The sequence below is a fragment of the Ranitomeya variabilis genome, chromosome 1 (genome assembly GCF_051348905.1).
Source record: "Ranitomeya variabilis isolate aRanVar5 chromosome 1, aRanVar5.hap1, whole genome shotgun sequence".
Taxonomy (NCBI): domain Eukaryota; kingdom Metazoa; phylum Chordata; class Amphibia; order Anura; family Dendrobatidae; genus Ranitomeya; species Ranitomeya variabilis.
Genome location: NC_135232.1, coordinates 362,190,598 through 362,212,425, shown reverse-complemented (window position 1 = coordinate 362,212,425; position 21,828 = coordinate 362,190,598). Strand labels below are relative to the sequence as shown.

Sequence of the window (21,828 nt, the reverse complement as noted above, 5' to 3'; positions counted from 1 at the left end):
TCTAAGTTTCCTGCCTCTAGTCTCATATTTACCGGCTGCAGTCTTCAGCTTTTATCGGCGCCGCTCCGATTAGTCTCTAGCAGTTTGTGACCCACAGTGTGAGAACATTTGAGCGATCCAGAAGTCACAACTCAATGCAAGTCTATGAGAACCAGAACAAGGCTATTATAGACTTATATTGAGAGCTTGTGACCATTACCTCTGACTTTTGGTCACTTAGCAGTTGGTCACAAGATGGCCGTCCAGGACCGGCGCGGCGCCGGAAGATCTGAAGACAGTAGCAGCTGGTATGTATAAGACTAGGGTCAGGGAACTTAGATTAGTAGTACCATTCCAGCATTGAAGTAAAAAACACAAAAAAACAAACAAACAGCTGGAGTGGTGCTTTGAGTGGCTAAAAAATATAAGCGCATAAATGTGTCTTTTTTCATTTTTTTTGTACTTCTATACTATGGATAAGGTAAGTAATGCAATTTGAATGTTAATTTATTTTTTTTTTACATTTTTAACCCCTTCACAACCCAGCTTTTTTTTTTTCCACGTAGGCCAAATTTTACAATTCTAACCAGTTTCACTTAGTGAGGTAATAACTCTGGAACACTTCAACAAATCCCTTGGATTCGAAGATTGTTTTCTTGTGACATATTGTACTTTATGTTAGTGGTAAATTTAGGACAATATCTTTTGCAGTTATTTGTGAAAATATTGGACATTTGTTGAAAATTTTGGAAAATTCACAATTTTCCAACTTTTAAATTTTTAAGCCCTTAATGAGTCATGCCATACAAAATAGTTAATAAATAATTTTCCTACATGTCTGCTATACAGCTGCATCATTTTGTAACAATTTTTTATTTTTAAAATTGTAATTTTTATTAGGAAGTTAGAAGGGTTAGAAGTTTCTCATTATTCCAACAAAATTTACAAAACCATTTTAATTGGGGGTGATTAAAATCACATTTGTAGTGACTTTGAGGGACCTATATTACAGAAAGTATCAAATAGTGACACTATCTTAAAAACTGCTCCCCTCAAAGTGTTCAAAAACCACATTCAATAAGTTTATTAACCCTTTAGGTGCTTCACAGGAATTAATGCAATGTGGAGAGAGAAATGAACATTTTACTTTTTCCCACAAAAATGTTAGCCCCAAATTTTGCATTTTCACAAGGGTAACAGGAGAAAATGGATCCCAAAATTTGTGATGCAATTTCTCCTGTGTAAGCAAATACCCCATATGTTGTGGAAAACTACTGTTTGGGCACACGGCAGGGCTCAGAAGGAAAGGGACGCCATGCTGTGTTTGGAGTGCCCCTGATGTGCCTAAACAGTGGAAACCCACCACAAGTGATGCCCTTTTGGAAACTATACCCCCTCAAGGAATTTATCTAGATGTGTGGTGACCACCTTGGACCCCCTGGTGCTTCAAAAATGTTATGACATTGAGCTGTGAAAATAGAAAATCTAATTTTTCCCACAAAAAAGTTGCTTTAGCCCCAATTTATTTGGCATTTTTGCAAACAGACCCCCTAATTTTCTGTGCAATTTCTCGGGAGGACACCGATACTCCATATGTGGCAGAAAACTACTTTGGGAACACCGCCGATCTCCAAAAGCAAGCAGTGACATTTTGAAGAGCAGAGACTGATGTAATTTTTTGCAGGCGCCATGTCTGCTTTCGCAGAGCCCTTGAGATGCCAAAACAGTAGAAAATCCCATAAAAAGAGACCATATATTGGAACGGACTAAGTGTATATGTGGTATGTGAATTTTATAATGTGGTGGCATATGCGAGTTGTGTAGACTGCATCAGTGCAGCATATGCGAGTTGTGTAGAGTACATCAAGTCATGTAATAAATTAAAGTAAATGAGAAATAAATGTAGTAATCCACGGATGAGTGGTACAGTTTGAAATAGTCTTATGCACAGGCCATGTGTAGCATTGCCAAGTGGTGTCCTTTCTTATCCCCCTTCTGTAACATACTTCCCAGCTTTTTTGTTACCTTCTCCTCTATGCAGTTTGAGGGACTTCCCTAGGAAATCTTGCCATGGTACGATACAAGCACCTTCAGTTCCAGAAGTACTACCCTCATTGATCACTACCTCCTGAAACTGAAGGAATGTGCTGGTCTGGCCTGCAGGTCGTGATAGCACGTAAGTGTTATACATTGCTAGCTGTACGAGGTGCACGGCCAGCTTCTTGTACCACACCTTAGCCTTTCGCATGGCACTGTAGGGATGGAGGACTTGATCAGAGAGATCAACTCCCCCCATGTTTTTATTTGTACACCAGGATACAGTCTAGATTAGGAACCTGTTTAGAGGTACCTCGTACAGCAGTGGGGGTGCTGCCATTTCCATGAATGGTGGTCAGGAAAGGAACAGGTTGTCGCTACCCTGGGCTCTGCTCTTGCTCTTTCTGAGCAGCTGCCCAGAAAGCAACCTAGGAAATCCTCTCTGATTTTTGCAGACAGTACCACATTTTGGGGTAGCTCTGGCCGAGAGGGATTTGAAAAGTGGGATGCTGGTGTTAAAGTTCTCTAAGTAGAGGTGATAACCTTGATCCAGCAGTGGGTGAAAACTTATTCCCACACAATTTTCCCACTCAGTCTCAGGACAGAGGTGGGCCATTCAGGGGGTTGAATCCGGGTGTCCTTTCCTTCATAAATCCTAAATCTGTGTACCCTGAGGTACCCTCGCACAGTTTGTATAATTTTTCTCCATACCTGGACTTTACGGGGCAGGTATTGATGGAATTTAAGCCTCCCTTTGAAGTGTATCAGCGACTCATCTACGCAGATTTCTCTTTGGGGAATACCTCAGCAAAATTGTTGCTGAAGTGATTAATGACTGGCCTAATCTTGAAAAGTCAGTCAAAGTTTGGGTCATCTTGGGGGGGGACACTTTGCATTATCCTTCAAATGCAAGAATTTCTGAATAGTCTGAAAACATTTCCTGGTCATAGCAATGCAGAAAACTGCAGTGTTGTATAAAACATCAACATTCCAATATTGCCAAACTTCTGGCTTCTTCACTATCACCATGTGAAAGACAAAAATAAAAAACGATCTCTGTGACACTGGTAGTGTCAAATTGGATTCCTGATTGGGCCATAAAATCAGGAATTTAGGAATTTGAGACTCAATCTTTGGAGTGGAGAGAGGTGAATATTAATTTCCCTTAAGTGGGGGCACACGTGACCGCCCGGCGCCTGACACTGTGCGCGCTACTTAATACTCACTGCCATCCACGCACATAGTTCCGGCGTGGGGAGCAGTGAGTATTCCCGCAGCTGTGCTCTGCTTGTGAGCAACGCATGACGTCCCTACCATGCGCTGCTTACAAGCATAAAGTAGCTGCTGGCTCCAGAACAAGACGCTGTGAGGGGGTGCAGGAAGGGAAGTATAATGGTTTATTTTTTTATGTTTTTTACCTGGATAGGGGCTAATTATACCAGGATAGAGATAGGGGCCAGTCATACCAGGATAGGGATGGGGTCATGCATACAAGGATAGGGATGGAGCCATTCATACAAGGATAGGGATGGGGCCTATCATACAAGGATAGGGATGGGGGGACAATGCATACAAGGATAAGGATGGAGCCATTCATACAAGGATAGGGATGGGGCCAATCATACAAGGATAGGGAGCCATGCAGACAAGGATAGGGATGAGGGGACAATGCATACAAGGATAAGGATGGAGCCATGCATACAAGGATAAGGATGGATCCATGCATACAAGGATAGGGATGGGGCCAATCACCAGGATAGGAATGAGGAGCCAGACAAGGATAGGGACGAAGTGCCATGCAGACAAGGAAAGGGACGAGGAGCCGTGCAGACAAGGAAAGGGATGAGGCGACACTGCATACCAAAATAGGGATGAGGAGCCATGCATACCAGGATGGGGATGAGGAGGCCAGGCTTATACTCGAGTCAATAAGTTTTCCCAGCTTTTTGTGGTAAAATTAGGTGTCTCGGCTTATACTCGAGTATATACGGTACTCAATATATGCCATGTATATGTGCATGTACGTGATATTATGTTAAAGGGCACCTGTCAGCAGGATTGGGCACAGTAACCTACAGACCGTGTCAGGTCGCTACCGTTATACTGATTAAAATACCTTGGTTGATGAAATCCACCTTATTGTTGTTCTTTAATCTTTCTTTTCAGTTTTAGTTAATGATATGCTTGTGTTGGGGGGCGGCCTGTGTGTGTGTGGGGGGGTCTTCATATGGTACTCTGATTAGCTATTCATAATGCAGACTGCTGACAGGTCGAGCTGACCATGGCACCTGCTCTGCAGCATAATCGCATGTTTCATGCCTCAATAATACATCAATAAAAAAAAAGGATTAACCTGATCGCTAAACGGCATAGCGAGGTAAAAAGTCAAAAGGCCAGAATTGCGGTTTTTTTGGGTCGCTGCGACATTACATTAAAATGCAATAACGGGCAATCAAAAACGTATCTGCACAAAATGGTGTCATTAAAAACGCCAGCTAGACACGCAAAAAATAAGCCCTCACCCAACCCGAGATCACGAAAAAAGGAGATGCTACGGGTATAAGAAAATGGCACAATTTTTTTTTTTTTAACAAAGTTTGGAAGTTTTTTTCACCACTTAGATAAAAAAAGAATCTAAACGTGTTTGGTGTCTATGAACTCGTAATGACCTGGAGAATCATAATGGCAGCTCAGTTTTAGCATTTAGTGAACCTAGTAAAAAAGACAAACAAAAAACAAGTGTGGGATTGCACTTCTTTTGCAATTTCACAGCACTTGGAATTTTCTTTCCCGTTTTCTAGTACATGACATGCTAAATCCAATGATGTCGTTCAAAAGTACAACTCGTCCCACAAAAAACAAGTCCTCACATGGCCATATTGACGGGGAAAAAAAAAAGTTATGGCTCTGGGAAGACGCAAAACTGAAAAAAGCTCCGGGGGTTAAACTGTATTTATCACTAAAAAGGGACAGAGGAGCTGATTAAAACATTTTCCCCCTCCACTACATTGCAGAAATCTTGACTTTTAAAATTTAAGGCGCCCAATATGCAAGTTTCCTCTGCAACAAAACGGTGTTTACAGAGATTCTTCTCTAGCAAAGGAGAGCTGTGCTGTGTCGTCATTACTGCAGCAAGAAAGGAGTAAAGCTGCAACGTGCAAGCAACAATTGTCACATCCAAATCCCCAACCTATCCTTGGTATGAGGGCATCATTCCCCCAATACCTAAATGCAGAGCGGTTTGTGTTATGCATCTCCTCCTCCTGGCACTGCAATGTCAGGAAGTAGTAAGAGTGAGGAGTTCTCACAGTGATCACAACTATCAAATCTCACCAGACCTTGCTGCAGAAGTCTGTTCTCTGGGGGACTTTGTCTTTTTGTTTTTACTCCGTAAGACGTTGCCCTCTTATGATTAGGAATGTTAAGCAGGGAAAAAGTAAATGCCCCTAGGGAAGAAAAAAAAAATCTCTCTGTTAACAACTCCCTTAGTTGCTGGGGAATTTTGCATATTGGGCAGCCTAAACTTCAACAGCCCATATATCCACAATGCACTGGAAATATAAAAACACCCTAAGCAGCCCTACTGTTCTTTTTTAGTGATATATACAATTTGAAATAAAAAAAATATTGTGAAAGGTCTTCTAAGTTCTAAGAATTGCCACCTATTCCCAAGACTGAGACTTCCCTATACTTGCACAAGTGATGAGCACACTCCATTTAAGCAAAATGTCAGAAAGTATAAATACCATTACAGTGAATCCACTGTTCCAGTGACAGCAGAGATTTCTGGTCATCTGTGCTGGCTGCATTCCAGCTTAGCTGTGATCAGTAACAGACCTCCAGCCTCAGAGGCTCTGGCTGCCGCTTGATGCCAGCCCCTTCATGTTAGCAGCTTTGTCTCTTTAATTGGCTGCTGTATACAGTACAAGCATACTAGAAAGTCACTCCATTTTTAGAAAATGTCCCTTATTACAGCAGACAGGATCTAAGTAACTAAGCCACAGGGAGAAAATTGCCAACATACCAATCCCAAAGCCTCAGTGCAGTGGGAGTCTGAAGTTTCGCTATGGCCCACCTTTGTACATCAGTTTACACATACACCATACCTTTATTTTCTCGTGGAGAAGCACGCTCTTTAATGGCATTTTCTGAGGGCCTCTCAGCTGTTGGTAAAACAGTCTTGTATTTCAGTTCCTCCTTGCTATCAATCGCTTTCAAGTTAATATCTTGCTTTGCTGTCACAACCTAAAAGACAACAAACAAACATATACTAAGAGCAAGATTAAAAAGAATGATACACATTATTGCCACATTCTAGTTCCTCTTAATAGGGGGGTCGCCATACAAATTAGTTTTTATCCTAAATCCTTAAACATTTAATTTCAATCTAAACTATCTTCTACTTCTTACCCCTGATTCCTTTTTGATGATGCTTCGTTTGAGAATCCCAGTGCATGCAGTGATACTGAAATGAAGCGTCATTAGGGGACAGAGGCTGCAGTATACTGCCACAGTCTCTGCCCCTCCCTGAAATAAAGCACCAACAAGTGATCTTCATTTCAGGAGCTGGGCCATTTCCTGCGCAATGTGCACAATGATAGGGCGCTGTCTCTCGCTGACTCAGATCAGCAGTAACCAGCCGGCAACAGAGTGCACTGTTGATGAGCATTGTCAAAATACCTGGTGTGCAGAAAACAAATCTGCACTTGAGGGGGTGGTGCTGGACTCTGCATGTTGCGTTTCCTGAAAACACCCACTGACAGTGCGCTCTAAAGTGTGCTGTCATTGTGCACAAAGCACAGAGATTAGCCCAGCCCCTGAAACAAAAATCTCTGACTTCATTTCAGGGAGGGAGCAGAGGCTGCGGCATTGACCACAACCTTTGCTTTGAGAATCCCAGGTCATGAGTGGCTTGACACAAGGAATGTGACACTTGTAGCCCATATCCTGGATACGTCTGTGTGTGGTGGCTCTTGAAGCAATGACTCCAGCAGCAGTCCACTCCTTGTGAATCTCCCCCAAATTTTTGAATGCCCTTTTCTTAATAATCCTTTCAAGGCTGCATTAATCGTGGTTGCTTGTGCACCTATTTCTACTACGCTTTTTCCGTACACTCACCTTTCTATTAATATCCTTGGATACAGCACTCTGTGAACAGCCAGCTTATTTAGCAATGACCTTTTGTGGCTTACCCTCCTTGTGGAGTGTGTCAATGACTGTCTTCTGGACATGTCAAATCAGCAATCTTCCCCATAATTGTGGAGCCTACTGATACAGACTGAGGGACCTTTTTAAATGCTTAGGAAGCCTTTACAGGTATTTTTTGTTAATTAACAGAAATAATCACTTGAAATAGATCACTCTGTTTGTAATGACTATATTACTGTATATACTCGAGTATAAGCCGACACCCCCTAATTTTGCCACTAAAAACTGGGAAAACTTAATGACTCAAGTATAAGCCTAGGGTGGGAAATGCAGCAGCTACTGGTAAATTTCAAAAATAAAAATCGATACCAATAAAAGTAAAATTAACTGAGACATCAGTAGGTTATGTGTTTTTGAATATCCATATTGAATCAAGAGCCCCATATAATGCTCCATACAGTTCATGATGGCCCCCATAAGATGCTCCATAATAAAATATGCCCCATAAAATTATTATTATTATTATTATTATTATTTATTTATATAGCACCATTGATTGCATGGTGCTGTACATGAGAAGGGGTTACATACAAGTTACAGATATCACTTACAGTAAACAAACTAACAATGACAGACTGATACAGAGGGGTGAGGACCCTGCCCTTGCGGGCTTACATTCTGCAGGATTATGGGGAAGGAGACAGTAGGTTGGGGGTTGCAGGAGCTCCGGTGTTGGTGAGGCGGTAGCTTCGGTAGTGATGAGGAGGCAGCGGGGTCAGTGCAGGCTGTAGGCTTTCCTGAAGAGATGAGTTTTCAGGTTCTGTCTGAAGGATCCGAATGTTGTTGATAGTCGGACGTGTTGGGGCAGAGAGTTCCAGAGGATGGGGGATATTCGGGAAGATATTGGGAGATTAGTTCAGAGATATATGGAGGAGACAGGTTATGGATGGCTTTGTAGGTCAGTATTAGTAATTTGAACTGGATACGGTGAGGGAATGGGAGCCAGTGAAGAGATTTGCAGAGGGGGGAAGCGGAGGAGTAGCGAGGAGAGACATGGATTAGTCGGGCAGCAGAGTTAAGGATGGACTGGAGAGGTGCAAGGGTGTTAGCAGGGAGGCCGCAGAAAAGGATGTTGCAGTAGTCAAGGCGGGAGATGATGAGGGCATGCACAAGCATTTTAGTAGATTGAAAGTTGAGGAAAGGACGGATTCTGGAGATATTTTTGAGCTGGAGGCGACAGGAGGTGGAAAGAGCTTGGATGTGCGGTTTGAAGGACAGGGCAGAGTCGAAGGTTACTCCGAGGCAGCAGACTTCTGCTTCATAGAAAATATGCCCCATATAATGCTGGACAAAGGTTATTATGGCCCCATAAGGTGCTCTATAGATAATGTGCCCCATGCAATGCTGCATAGGTTGATTATGGCCCCATAAGATGCTCCATAGATGATGTGCCCCATACAATGCTGCATAGATTGATTATGGCCCTATAAGATGCTCCATAGATAAAGTGCGCCAAACAATGCTGCATAGGTTGATTATAGCCCCATAAGATGCTCCATAGAAACATTTGCCCCATAGCCGGCTGCTGCGATAAAAAAAAATAAAAAAATAAAATCACATACTCACCTCCTGTCCTGAGCAGGCCCCCGGAACTTGCAGTGTCCGCTGGGCCCAGCTGTGTCTTCCGAGTCCTCCGCAGTGACTGTTCAGGCAGAGGGCGGTGGAAAGTGGACAGGTGAATATCGCGCAATACTCACCCTCCAGTCACCATTATACTCACCTGCTCCCGGCGCGGTCCCTGGCAGCTTCTCACTGACAGGTGATCATCGGTGCCCGCAGCTTCTTCCTGTGTTCAGCAGTCACATGGTACCGCTCCATATTCATTACTTTAATGAGTGGTACCACGTGACCGCTGAACACAGGCGCCAGAGAAGCAGGAACGTGCAGAGACGCGCCGGGAGCAGGTAAGTATGATTTGACAGCTGCCACTCCCCCTCCAACCCCCTGGGACAATGACCATCGGTGAGCCCGCATCAAAGCGGGGGTTCTGCCATCGGTCGTACTATTCCGTCTGATGACAGAAAGGGGTTAAAAAGTTGTACATTTTGCCACTACTTCACTTTAATCCCCCTGGAGTATTTTTGAGTATGCCAATATTTTGGAGCAATTTTTTGAGACTTAGTAACAAAAGTTGCAAAAACAGTTAAAGACAGACTTTTTCTTTACTTCTATGAATCGTGTGCGCCATGTTGATAGATTTGGCACCAAAAATGGCAACCAATACCGCAAAACAAAAAATGAAAGCAAAAGGCAAATGAGTAATTGAGGCCAAAATGTCCTTATAGTGCCTTATTAAAATATCGTTACCTGGAGAAAACCAGGTCTAGACCACATGGAAGTGAAGAAATGGATCGCCTGGTATATGAGAATGTGAAATTTTGAGATATTCTGACAAAATTGAGACATTTAAAAAAATTATGGTCAACCTGGGCAGAATACAGTCGCCATACTCCCTCCACTATACCACCTCTGTGTTTACAAGTAATTATAGCTTCCGATTCTTCTTAAAGAGAACCTGTCACCCCCCCCCCCCCCCCCCCAGTCGTTTTAAACTAAAAGAGCCACCTTGTGCAGCAGTAATGCTGCATTCTGACAAGGTGGCACTTTTAGTTCTGGGTGCTGTAACTAGAGAAATAATCAGTTTTATAATTTGTCAGAAATACCTGCTCCTCAGTCAAGTAGGACGGCGTTTCCCCCCTGCTTCAGACAGCAAACAGCTGTCACTCACATCTTCTTGGCGCCGGCTTCTCCTCACCGCTGTTTTCAAAATAGCCGGCGCCTGCGCTCTTTTCCCCTGCCTGGTGCAGGCGCAGTGAGCGCTGGCCGTCTTTTCTCATATGCAGCCCAGCTGACTGCGCCTGCGCGGCCGCCCTGCCTGTGAATCCCAGCCCCGCAGTGACTTATGATTTATTCACATTGCGGGGCTGGGAATCACAGGCAGGGCGGCCGCGCAGGCGCAGTCAGCTGGGCTGCATATGAGGACAGACGGGCAGCGCTCACTGCGCCTGCACCAGGCAGGAGAAAAGAGCGCAGGCGCCGGCTATTTTGAAAACAGCGGTGAGGAGGAGGCGGCGCCCGGTGCCAAGAAGATTTGAGTGACAGCTGTGTGGCGTCTAAAGCAGGGGGGAAACGCCGGCCTCCTTGACTGAAGACCAGGTATTCCTGACAAATTATAAAGCTGATTATTTCTCTAGTTACAGCACCCAGAACTAAAAGAGCCACCTTGTCAGAATGCAGCATTACTGCTGCACAAGGTGGCTCTTTTAGTTTGAAACGACTGGGGGGGGGGGGGGGGTGACAGGTTCCCTTTAAGAAACCCCATCCATTATGTGGAATTTTTCAGCACGGTCTCTGCACTTCCCTGCTTCTCCAATGGTCTCCGGCGCCCACAGCTCTTCCGGTGTTCAGCGGTCACGTGGTACCGTTCATTAACGTAATGAGTACGGACGCAACTCCACTTCCATAGGCGTGGAGCGCATATTCATTACTTTAATGAGCTGCACCATGTGACCACTGAACACAGGAATAAGCTGCCGGCACGTGCCGGAGACCATCGGAGAAGCAGGGGCATACAGAGAGACCACGCCAGGAGGGGACAGGTGACTATCACAAGTGTCGGGGCCTGAGCCAGCGGCGACACCGGCACCTGGTTCCCAGCGACAAGAGGGCATATTATGGGGCCACCAACCTTTATGGAGCAGCATATTGGGCATATTATTCTATTGAGCATCTTATGGGGCCATCAACCTTTGTGCAGCATTATATGGGGCATAACATTCTATGGAGCATCTTATGTGGCCATCAACCTTTGTGCAACATTATATGGGGCATAATATTCTATGGAGCATGTTATGGGGCCATCAACCTTTGTGAAGCATTATATGGGGCATAATACTCTATGGAACATCTTATGGGGCCCATCATGAACTTTATGGAGCATTATATGGGGATCCTGATTCAATATGGATATTTAAAAACACTTAACCTACTGATGTCTCAATTAATTTTACTTTTATTGGTACCTATTTTTATTTTTGAAATTTACCAGTAGCTTGCTGCATTTCCCACCCTAGGCTTATACTTGAGTATAAGTTTTCCCAGTTGTTTTGTGGCAAAATTAGGGGTCTCGGCTTATACTCGAGTATATATAATTTACCTCCTATTGAAGCTCCTAGATTTCCCTTTCAGACTCCCCATAAAGTATGATACCAATAAAAGTGCCCCATAAACACAGTATGATATCCTGACAGTGAATTCCACCAAAGTACCATCAACACGCACACTATGATGACCATACTGTAATCCTCCCCCTCGGCAAAGTATGGTGACCTGAACACTGTATGATGCCCCACACAGCCCTTCATACAGTCATACAGTATAAATGCCCCCCACATAGTACCTGCAAACTGTATAATGCTCCCCCCATATAGTCCTGCAAACCATATAATGGTCCTCCACATAGCCCTGGATGCAGTATAACGGCCCTCACATAGTACCTACAAACTATATAATGGACCCCACGTAGCCCTCCCCCCATGGTCATTCAAATAATGGCCACACACATAGCCTTCCAAACATTATAATGGCCCCATATAGCCATTGAAACAGTATAATGGCCCCCCACATAGCCTCGCAAACAGTATAATGGCCCCTACATGGCCCTGCAAACTGTATGATGGCCTCCCACATTACCCTACAAACAGTATGCTTACCCACATTGGCTTGCAAGCAGTATAATGGCCTCCCACATACAGTATAAAGGCTCCCATATAGTATAATGCCCTCCCATAGCCTTTCAAATATTATAATGGTCCTCATATAGCTCTCCAAATAGTATAATGGCCCCCACATAGCCCTCCAACTAGTATATTGGTCCCCCAAATAGCTTTCCATATAGTATAATGCACCCCACATTGACTGCCAAGTAATATAATGCGTCTCACATTGCCTTCCACTTAGTATACTGCACCCCACAGTATAATGCCCAGTGCACAGCGCCTTCCATATAATATAATGAGCTCCACATAACCCTCCATATAATATTCTGCACCCCACAATGCCTTCCACATAGTATAATGCACTCTGAACACTCTCAGGACCTTCAAATGGTATAATGCCTCTACAACGTACTCCATGATTTAAAAAGAAGAAAACACTCACCCTCCTCATGTCACCGCTACTTGGACTCTGCAGCGTGTAGTCTGAAGCACCTCACATCTCGGTGCTACGGGCACAATATAGAGACATAATCGCGCCTCGTTACGCCTACACGTCCACACCCAGATGCAGGGGAAGAATGATGGAGGAGAGCGCAGACTGCTTTCTACTCCATCATTGCTTTCAAATGTATTGGCATCCATGATGCAGATGCAGTTGAAAGTGCAATGCAGGGTGGCAAGCCTGGAGCCAGCGCTGGCACTGGGTCCCATCGGCTCATGAGCCCCATAGCTGCTATTGGCGGTATGCCACTGAGTGTATGAATCTTGCCGAGGAGCAGTTGAAAGGAGCATAAACTGGGCATATCTGTGTGTAGAAATCACACAATGAAAATTCCAGGGAATCTTTACCTTCTCAAACTTAATGGTGTCTTTTTCCTCATCCTCATTCTTTAGCTTCATATTCCTTCCAGTCAATCGGCGGATCTTTTCCTCACACTGCTCATTAACTTCCGCTATCTTATTACTGCACTGTGCCCTTGAAATAACAATATTAAAATCATTAAAGTAGAAATTATGCAGTTAAGGAAAAAGATAAATAAACTCTTAAATAATAATATTAAACACATAGATGGGAGATTTGAGCTGGACAAAACATCATATATAAGGTCATCTTAATATATACTTACCTTGTAATGTCTTCACATCCTGTTCCGTCCAGATGTGTCCGGATCCCAGAATTCCAAGCGGCGGAAGTTCACCGACTGCCATATTGGGACACCCAAGTGATGGGTGTCTGAGTATGGAAAATGCTGGTGGTACCAGCCTCTTGCGCGGTACCACCAGTGGAACACCGTCGCACCACACACACTGTATACGCCGTACGCACAACACACGCACAAACACACACTGTATACGCCGTACGCAACACACACACTGTATAAGCCGTACGCAACAGCACACACACACACACACACACACACACACACACACACACACAGCCTCTTGGGCGGTACTACCAGCGGAACATCGTAGCGAACATGCCACCACAGGAATCAGCCGAATGATTCACTGACCCCCACCATCTTTGTACAGGAGGAGCGCATGCACAGTTTTAATGTGAACGCTTCTATCTGTCTGCACAAAGATGGCGGAGGTCTGATTTACTGCGCCTGCGCAAATTCCACACAGGAGCAGTGAATCATTTGATGCCGATTTGACGCTGCGGATCTGCAGCTGTTTTCCATGTGTTGTACAATACCATGTAAACGTATGGAACTAAATCCGCAGTGCACATGTTGTGGAAAAAGAAACGTGCGGAAACGCAGCGGTGTTTTTTCCACAGCATGTCAATTCTTTGTGCGGATTCTGCAGCGGTTTACACCTGCTCCTCAATAGGAATCCGCAGGTGGAATCCAAACAAAAACCGCGGGTAATCCGCAGTGCGGTTTACCTGCGAATTTTGAAAAAAAGAGGGAGGAAAAATCCGCACACCAATCCACAAAGTGTGCACATAGCCTAAAGGGGTTTTACCATGAACGAAAGTTCATTTTAAAAATTGTCTGAGTCTGACCGTGTACAGAGCATACCAACATCTGCTTGGCAGGGGAAGAAGCAAAAGACAATTCTGACATTACAGCAGGGGATCACAGAGGATTCATTTTGTCAGGTAAAATATTTCACTGACTGTTTTTAAACAATATTTTACCTCACAAAAAGAATCCTCTGCGATCTCCTGCGGTAATGTCAGTATTGTCTTTTGCTTCCTCCCCTGCACACGGTCAGACACAGACAATTTTTAAAATGAAGGGGTGAGAGAGACAGAGCACAGGGGGAGACAGCTCAAACAGGACAGCACATGTGGGGAGAACTGCACAGGAAGGAGAAAGACAGCAGACAAGGGGGATAGCACATGGGGTAGACAGGTCAAAGAAGAGAGCACAGACAGGAGAAGTCAGCACATGGGGAAAGAGAGAGTGGATAGGTGGGTGAGCACATGGGGAGAGAGATTCTCAATGCTGCAAAGCCTGCCCCCATTGTGACATTACCCCCCTCCCGATGCGATAGCATCGGGCATCCATCTAGTCTACTCAAATACTGATCCTACCACATTCTGGTATGTTCATTTTATGGAATATTTTGAATAGTGATCTGGTCACATCTATGGAACATGATTGGAGTACATATTTGCTGAACCTATACGGAAGACTTAGATACCTGTCTATACAGTTCTCAACAACCCCATTTGAAAGACAGAATTGAATGGACAGTCAACTTTAATTATCAATATGGATAAAAATAGATGTACACTTTAGAGAATGGACATGTTAGCTAAGGCTACTTTCACACTAGCGTCGTACGACGCACGACGAATTGCTTCGTTGCGACGTACCGACGCAAGCAGTGAAAGCGCCGCACAACGGGGGGCAGCGGATGCTGTTTTTCAACGCATCCGTTGCCCCATTGTGACGTGCGGGAAGGTGGGGGCAGAGTTCCGGCCGCGCATGCGCGGTCGGAAAAGACGGTCTCGACGCACCAAAAAACGTTACATGCAATATTTTTTTGGTGGCGACGGACCGACGCAACACGACGCAACTGTCGCACGACGGTTGCAACGTGTGGCAATGCGTCGCACTGCGTCGCTAATACAAGTCAATGGAGAAAAAAACGCATCCTGCAAGCACTTTTGCAGGATGCATTTTTTCTACAAAACGACGCATAGCGACGTGCAGTGCACGACGCTAGTGTGAAAGTAGCCTAATGTTAGAAAAATGTCATATAAACTGCACACTTCACAAGTCATTCAGACCTCCCTCTCAGCTCCTGGGCAGGGGAGGACGCAAAAGTATGTATAAATGTATAAAACTGCAATGTAGACTGAAAAAAGTACAGATGTGGATAAGTTGCTGAAACATATGCCAGAGTCAGTACGTTGCTGCCCATGTGGGAATACATAATCCCTCACAATAATCAATATTCTCAAAACAGGCCAAATTTATTTTACTTACAACTCATAAGTTGACTTTTTGGCCTGGTTTTCTTGTAGTTCCTTTAATTCTAGCTTGGAGTCTTCTAACAGTTTCTGGACTTCCACTATTTCAGCTGCAAAAAGAATGAAAGTTACAAACTGACATATAAAGCCAAATGTCAGTAATCGTTATCAGGACCCAGACAGGGTCTAGATTACAGGGATGCTTATAGTGCGTTCTCTTAGATTTTCTATAAAGGAAATCTGCCACTAGATTCCTTGCTACCTAATCTGGGAGGAGTATGATGTAGGCAGAGACCCGGATTCCAGTGATGTATCACATACTGGTCTGTGCACAGTTTTATTTTCCCATAAAGTCACTGTTTTAATCAACAAATTATCATCACTAGAGGACTAGTAAACCTGCTCTCATGTAGTCCAACAGCACCTCCACCACTTATTGGCCGCTTTCTGCCTATGCACAATGTACACAGAAAACTTCCAATCAGTGGTGTTGGCGGGGTTATAAAGAGCTCAACATTCAGAGAACTGCTACATCTGCAGTAGATAAAAGTGATATTAATAATCTGCCCAGTAAGTGATACATCGCTGGAATTAGGTCCTGTATTATGCTGCTCTCAAATGGGATAGCAAAAACCTGGTGACCGATTCCCTTTAACAACTGAACTGTAAGAATGCACAATTTATATAGAGAAAACAAACAACATTTTATAGATAACAGTGTTTCTCGTATACCAATGCACGACTTTTACATTACCAAAGGCATGGAATTTCTCTGGAATATAAATCGTTTAGAAAAACAACAGAAATTGTTGAAATACAGATGCTGAGCGAGAGGGCACCATGTAACCTGGCCCCAGTAGGCCTAAGGAGCCCAAGCAGGCCTCTGAAGACACTGTGGGAAGACAGTCCTATCCACATTATTCCTGTACTGCCCCTCCCCGTTTCGACATATTGTCATAGGACTACAGTGCTGTTTTTCTATACCTTGAATAACTAACAATTCTAGGAGTACAATGCTGCCATCACCTGACTACATAGTGCTGCTAGCAGTGAGGGGGAAGGGGGACAAAGTGATCACAGCACCGTCCTGTGGACCTTTGGGAGCAAGGAACATGGAACAGTGACACCTAAACACAGGGTCTGTTTCTTCCTGTGTTAAGACTAAGAGTACCTTCACACTGAACAACTTAACAACGATAATGATAGCGATCCGTGACGTTGCAGCGTCCTGGATAGCGATATAGTTGTGTTTGACACGCAGCAGCGATCAGGATCCTGCTGTGACATCGTTGGTCGGAGCAGAAAGGCCAGCACCTTATTTCGTCGCTGGATCACCCGCTGACATCGCTGAGTCGGCGTGTGACGCTGATTCAGCGATGTCTTCACTGGTAACCAGGGTAAACATCGGGTTACTAAGCGCAGGGCCGCGCTGAGTAACCCGATATTTACCCTGGTTACCATTGTAAATGTAAAAAAAACCAAACACTACATACTTACATTCCGGTGTCTGTCGCGTCCCCCGGCGTCCGCTTCCCTGCACTGTGTCAGCGCCGGCCGGCCGTAAAGCAGAGCACAGCGGTGACGTCACCGCTCTGCTTTCCGGCGGCGCTTACACAGGATGCAGGAGGAGTGCAGGGAAGCGGACGCCGGGGGACGTGACAGGCACCGGAATGTGAGTATGTGGTTTTTTTTTTTACATTTACACTGGTAACCAGGGTAAACATCGGGTTACTAAGCGCGGCCCTGCGCTTAGTAAGTTTACCCTGGTTACCCGGGGACTTCGGCATCGTTGGTCGCTGGAGAGCTGTCTGTGTGACAGCTCTCCAGCGACCACACAACGACGAAACAGCAACGCTGCAGCGATCGGCATCGTTGTCTATATCGCTGCAGCGTCGCTTAATGTGACGGTACCCTAAGGGCTCCTTTCCACTTGCGAGAAATACGGCCGTGTCTCGCATGTGGAAACCAAGCTGTGGCACCGGCACTCCAGAGCGGAGCATGCAGCCACACAGCAATACATGGAGCCGCACGCTCCGCTCCAAAGTGCCGGCGCCAGAGCTTGGTTTTCACATGCGAGACATGGACGTATTTCTCGCAAGTGGAAAGGAGCCCTAAGGGTATGTTTCCACAGTCAGGAATGGCTCAGTATTTGCTCAGGATTTGACGCAGGTAAAATCTGCACCAAATCTGCATCTGAGGTCACTGGCAGGTCACCTGCTTTTTTGATGCGTTTTTTTTTTCATGCAGATTTGTGTGTTTTTGTAAGCTAAATAAAGATATACAAAAAAAAAATTGTGATGTAATTTCCTTGTCCAACCTCTTCTTTTACATACTCTATTGAAGAATAATGTTTACGCACAGAGATAGATAGATCTATAGATGATAGATCGATATAAAATAGATAAATCTATAGATAGATAATAGATATAGCTATAGATAGATAATAGGTAGATAGATAATAGATAGATAGATAGATAATAGATAGATAGATATAGTTATAGATAGATAATAAATAAATAGATCTATGGATACGATAGATGGATAAGATAGATGGATACGATAGATCTATCTATAGCTATATCTATTTATCTATCGTATCCATCTATCTTATCCATCTATCGTATCCATAGATCTATTTATTTATTATCTATCTATAACTATATCTATCTATCTATTATCTATCTACCTATTATCTATCTATAGCTATATCTATTTATCTATCGCATCCATCTATCGCATCCATAGATCGAGCTATCTATCTATCGTATCCAGCGATCGTATCCTATCTATCTATAGATCTATCTATACATATATCTATCTATATATCTATTATCTATCTATAGATAAATCTATCTATATCTCTATCTATAGTTAGATATAGATAATAGATAGATATAATCGCTAGATACGATAGATATATATCGATAGATAGATGATAGATAGATATATCTATAGATAATACCAAGCCCGATGTTTAGTAATAAACATAATTAAATGGTACATAAAGAGTTAGGCCGGGATCACACAAGCGAGAAACTCAAGACGAGTCCTGTATCCTAATACCCGGCACTTAGGAGCGGAGCATGCGGCTGCATGTATTTTTATGCAGCCGCACGCTCCGCTCCCGAGTGACAGCGGCACTGCCGGGTATTAAAGGGACACTGTCACCTGAATTTGGAGGGAACAATCTTTAGACCTAGGGGCGGGGTTTTCGGGTGTTTGATGCACCCTTTCCTTACCCGCCGGCTGCATGCTGGCTGCAATATTGGATTGAAGTTCATTCTCTGTCCTCCGTAGTACATGCCTGCGTAAGGCAAGATTGCCGTGTGCAGGCATGTACTACGGAGGACAGAGAATGAACTTCAATCCAATATTGCAGCCAGCATGCAGCCGGCGGGTAAGGAAAGGGTGCATCAAACTACCGAAAACCCCGCCCCTAGGTCTAAAGATTGTTCCCTCCAAATTCAGATGACAGTGTCTCTTTAAGATGCGAGACTCGTCCTAGTTTCTCGCATGTGTGATCCCGGCCTTAAATAAAGACACACATGAAATCTGCGTTAGGTCAGGGTCACACTTGCAAGAATCTTCGCCTGCGTCTTTTATCGCATAGTGGAGATGGGATTTCATGAAATCCCCTCCACTATGCTGTAACATCTGGATGCTGCGTGTTTGACGCTGCGGCTGTACACAGCGTTTCCTGACAGTGGAAACATACCCCAAAGAAACTAAAGTTTCCGCTCCTCTGCTAAGAGGACAGAAAATGCTAAAATAATGACTGAAGAATATAGAGATGAACAACACAACAAGTATTTTCCTAAACACCACTGCGATAAATCTGACATCTTATTAGCACCTAAGATAAATAAGGCTATCTACTAAACTACAATGGTAGATTTGGGCCACTGTTTTTCATGTTATGTATAAACAGACTGTCTATACAGAAAAAAAAAAAAAGTAAGAACAAAAGTCAAAATAAGCACAGAATAATACCAAGGCCGAGGGAGGCATAAGCCTCGCCCCCTAAGTACATGCATAAATGCAAGAAGATTCATCAATTAGTGTACTACTCCCAAATTTATGAAAACACAGAGCACCATGGAGTACAATAAACACCAACAGGTAACGTAAAATCGAATAATCATTTATTAGACAAAATTCCATACATGTAAAGTATAACCAAATAATAGAACAAAGAAAGAGGGACAAGTATAGAGATCTGCTGGTACAGCAGCTGGACCAAATGATAAAGAATCAAAACGCTAAGGGTGTATAAACATGAAGCCTCAATAATTTCAGTCTATATGACCATCATATTAGTGATGGGTACAGGTGAAGGGAGCTGCCAATGCATATCATAAGGTAAATCCCACAGGGCAAACCCCCCAGAAAGGAAATCACACGTACCCCTAAGGCTGTTTATAACTCACCCATAATGCCTAAATAAGGTATAGGTCCTCCTGCTGAGACCCCTTGATGCGCGTTTCGCGTATATGCTTCTAAATTCCCCTTCTTGAAGAGTTGAGTTTCCACATTGGTCATTAGAACTATAGCATTTTATTTGGCATTTATTATGTGCGATTTACTTACTATTCCTATATGGATATAAATTGTGTCCCCTCCTGTTGGGGGAGCTTTTATTAGGAATGGTTGATATGGTAGGATAGGGCCTTTTCAGGGTCTCCTAGGGTGAGACACCATGGAGCGGGGCACCATATTTTGTTTTGATCTAGGGTGTAAACCTCTGCTGTTTTGTAGGGGATTTATCTTGGCTCCTCTCCCCCTTACCTTCTGCTTTTGTCACCATACACCATATCGATGGAGATTTGATTGTGGCTGTTGTGCAGGATAAATTGCTCTCTTACCCCTTCCTTTGAGCATGTGTTTTGGGGTGCTGTCATTTGTTTAATCTTTTAATTATTATCAATAAAGTACATACTTTTAAATGAGGGGATTATTTTGCTATGAGAGCTAAAAAACCCCAAACCTCCAACACAAGGGTCATTACAATATGGTGTATGGTATAGACACCAACATACCACAGTTTCTCTCTCTTTCTTGTAATATGGCCCAAATCAGAAATTATTTAACTGGCTGAATAATCTAGTCTGAGGCTGTGTGCACACGTAGCAGATTTTTCGTGGTTTTTCACTATAAAACGCTATAAAACTGCGAAAAAAACGTTCACATTAAGCATCCTATTTAATAGAAAGCAATCCGCATTTTTTGTGCACACGCTGCGTTGTTTTCCTGAGCGGAATCGCATTCCAGAAAAAAAACGCAGCATGTTCATTAAATTTGCGGAATCGCGGGGATTCCGCACACCTAGGAATGCATTGATCCGCTTACTTCCCGCATGGGGCTATGCCTACCATGCGGGAAGTAAGCAGATCATGTGCGGTTGGTACCCAGGGTGGAGGAGAGGAGACTTTCCTCCACGGACTGGGCACCATATAATTGGTAAAAAAAAAAATAATTAAAATAAAAAATCGTGATATACTCACCTTCGATGGCCCCCGCCTCTCAGCAGTGCACAGGGGCGCTCCCGTTCTTATGGATGCTTTGTGTGAAGGACCTGCGATGACGTCACGGTCACGTGACCGTGACGTCATCGCAGGTCCTGAACACAAAGCAGCTATAGGAACAGAAGCCGCCGCGTGCATCGCTGAGGAGATTGGGGGCCATCAGAAGGTGAGTATAACCATTTTTTTAAATTATTTTTAACATTCTATCTTTTACTATTGATGCTGCATAGGCACCATCAACAGTAAAAAGTTGGTCACACTTGTCAAACACTATGTTTGACAAGTGTGACCAACCTATCAATCAGTTTTCCAAGCAATGCTACAGATCGCTTGGAAAACGCTAGCATTCTACAAGCTAATTATGCTTGCAAAACGCTAGGAATATGCATGCCAATTCCGCATGCGATATACCCACGGCAGGAGTTGCAGAACTGCCGCGGAAATTTCCGCGGCAATTCTGCAACGTCTGCACTTAGCCTAAAGCCTTAGGCTAGGTTCATATTGCGTTAATGGGTGTCCGCTAGCGGACTCCGTTACATGGCGAAATTGTCGCAATTAACGCCATGTAACGGGTCCGTTAGCGCACCCATTGACAGCAATGTGCTAACGGGTTGCCAACGCATCGCTAGCGCATGCCATTTTCGGCACGCGTTAGCGATGTACCGTTATTTTCTGACGGACCTCGGACGCTGCTTACAGCGTCCGAGGTGCGCCCGAGGTCCGTTCCTCGCTAGTGCAGATCGGGGATCTGCGCTAGCGGGATCGGCAAACGCGATCCCTATACATTGCGCTAGCGCAATCCGCTAGCGCTATGCGCTTAACGGATTGCCCTAACGCAATGTGAACCTAGCCTTACATAGTTTCAATTTTGGCAGTATGTGGTACAGCACAGATTAGCAACATACAGCTGCCATAAGGTTGTGACTGGGTGTAA

The 21,828-nt window shown here is 44.1% G+C and overlaps 1 protein-coding gene across 2 annotated transcripts in view; it reads right to left on the bottom strand.

The window, feature by feature from the left end:
• Positions 1-21,828, bottom strand: part of GOLM1 (golgi membrane protein 1) — a 115,080-nt gene that overhangs the window by 5,740 nt on the left and 87,512 nt on the right. The window contains exons 5-8 of one of the 2 annotated variants that reach the window (XM_077248944.1): positions 15,389-15,482; positions 12,792-12,918; positions 6,123-6,261; positions 5,355-5,462 (exon numbers count right to left, since the gene is read on the bottom strand). In XM_077248944.1, the coding sequence (XP_077105059.1) occupies positions 5,355-5,462; positions 6,123-6,261; positions 12,792-12,918; positions 15,389-15,482 (468 nt within the window). The remainder of the gene's footprint in view (positions 1-5,354; positions 5,463-6,122; positions 6,262-12,791; positions 12,919-15,388; positions 15,483-21,828) is intronic. The other variant, XM_077248946.1, reaches the window with a different exon arrangement.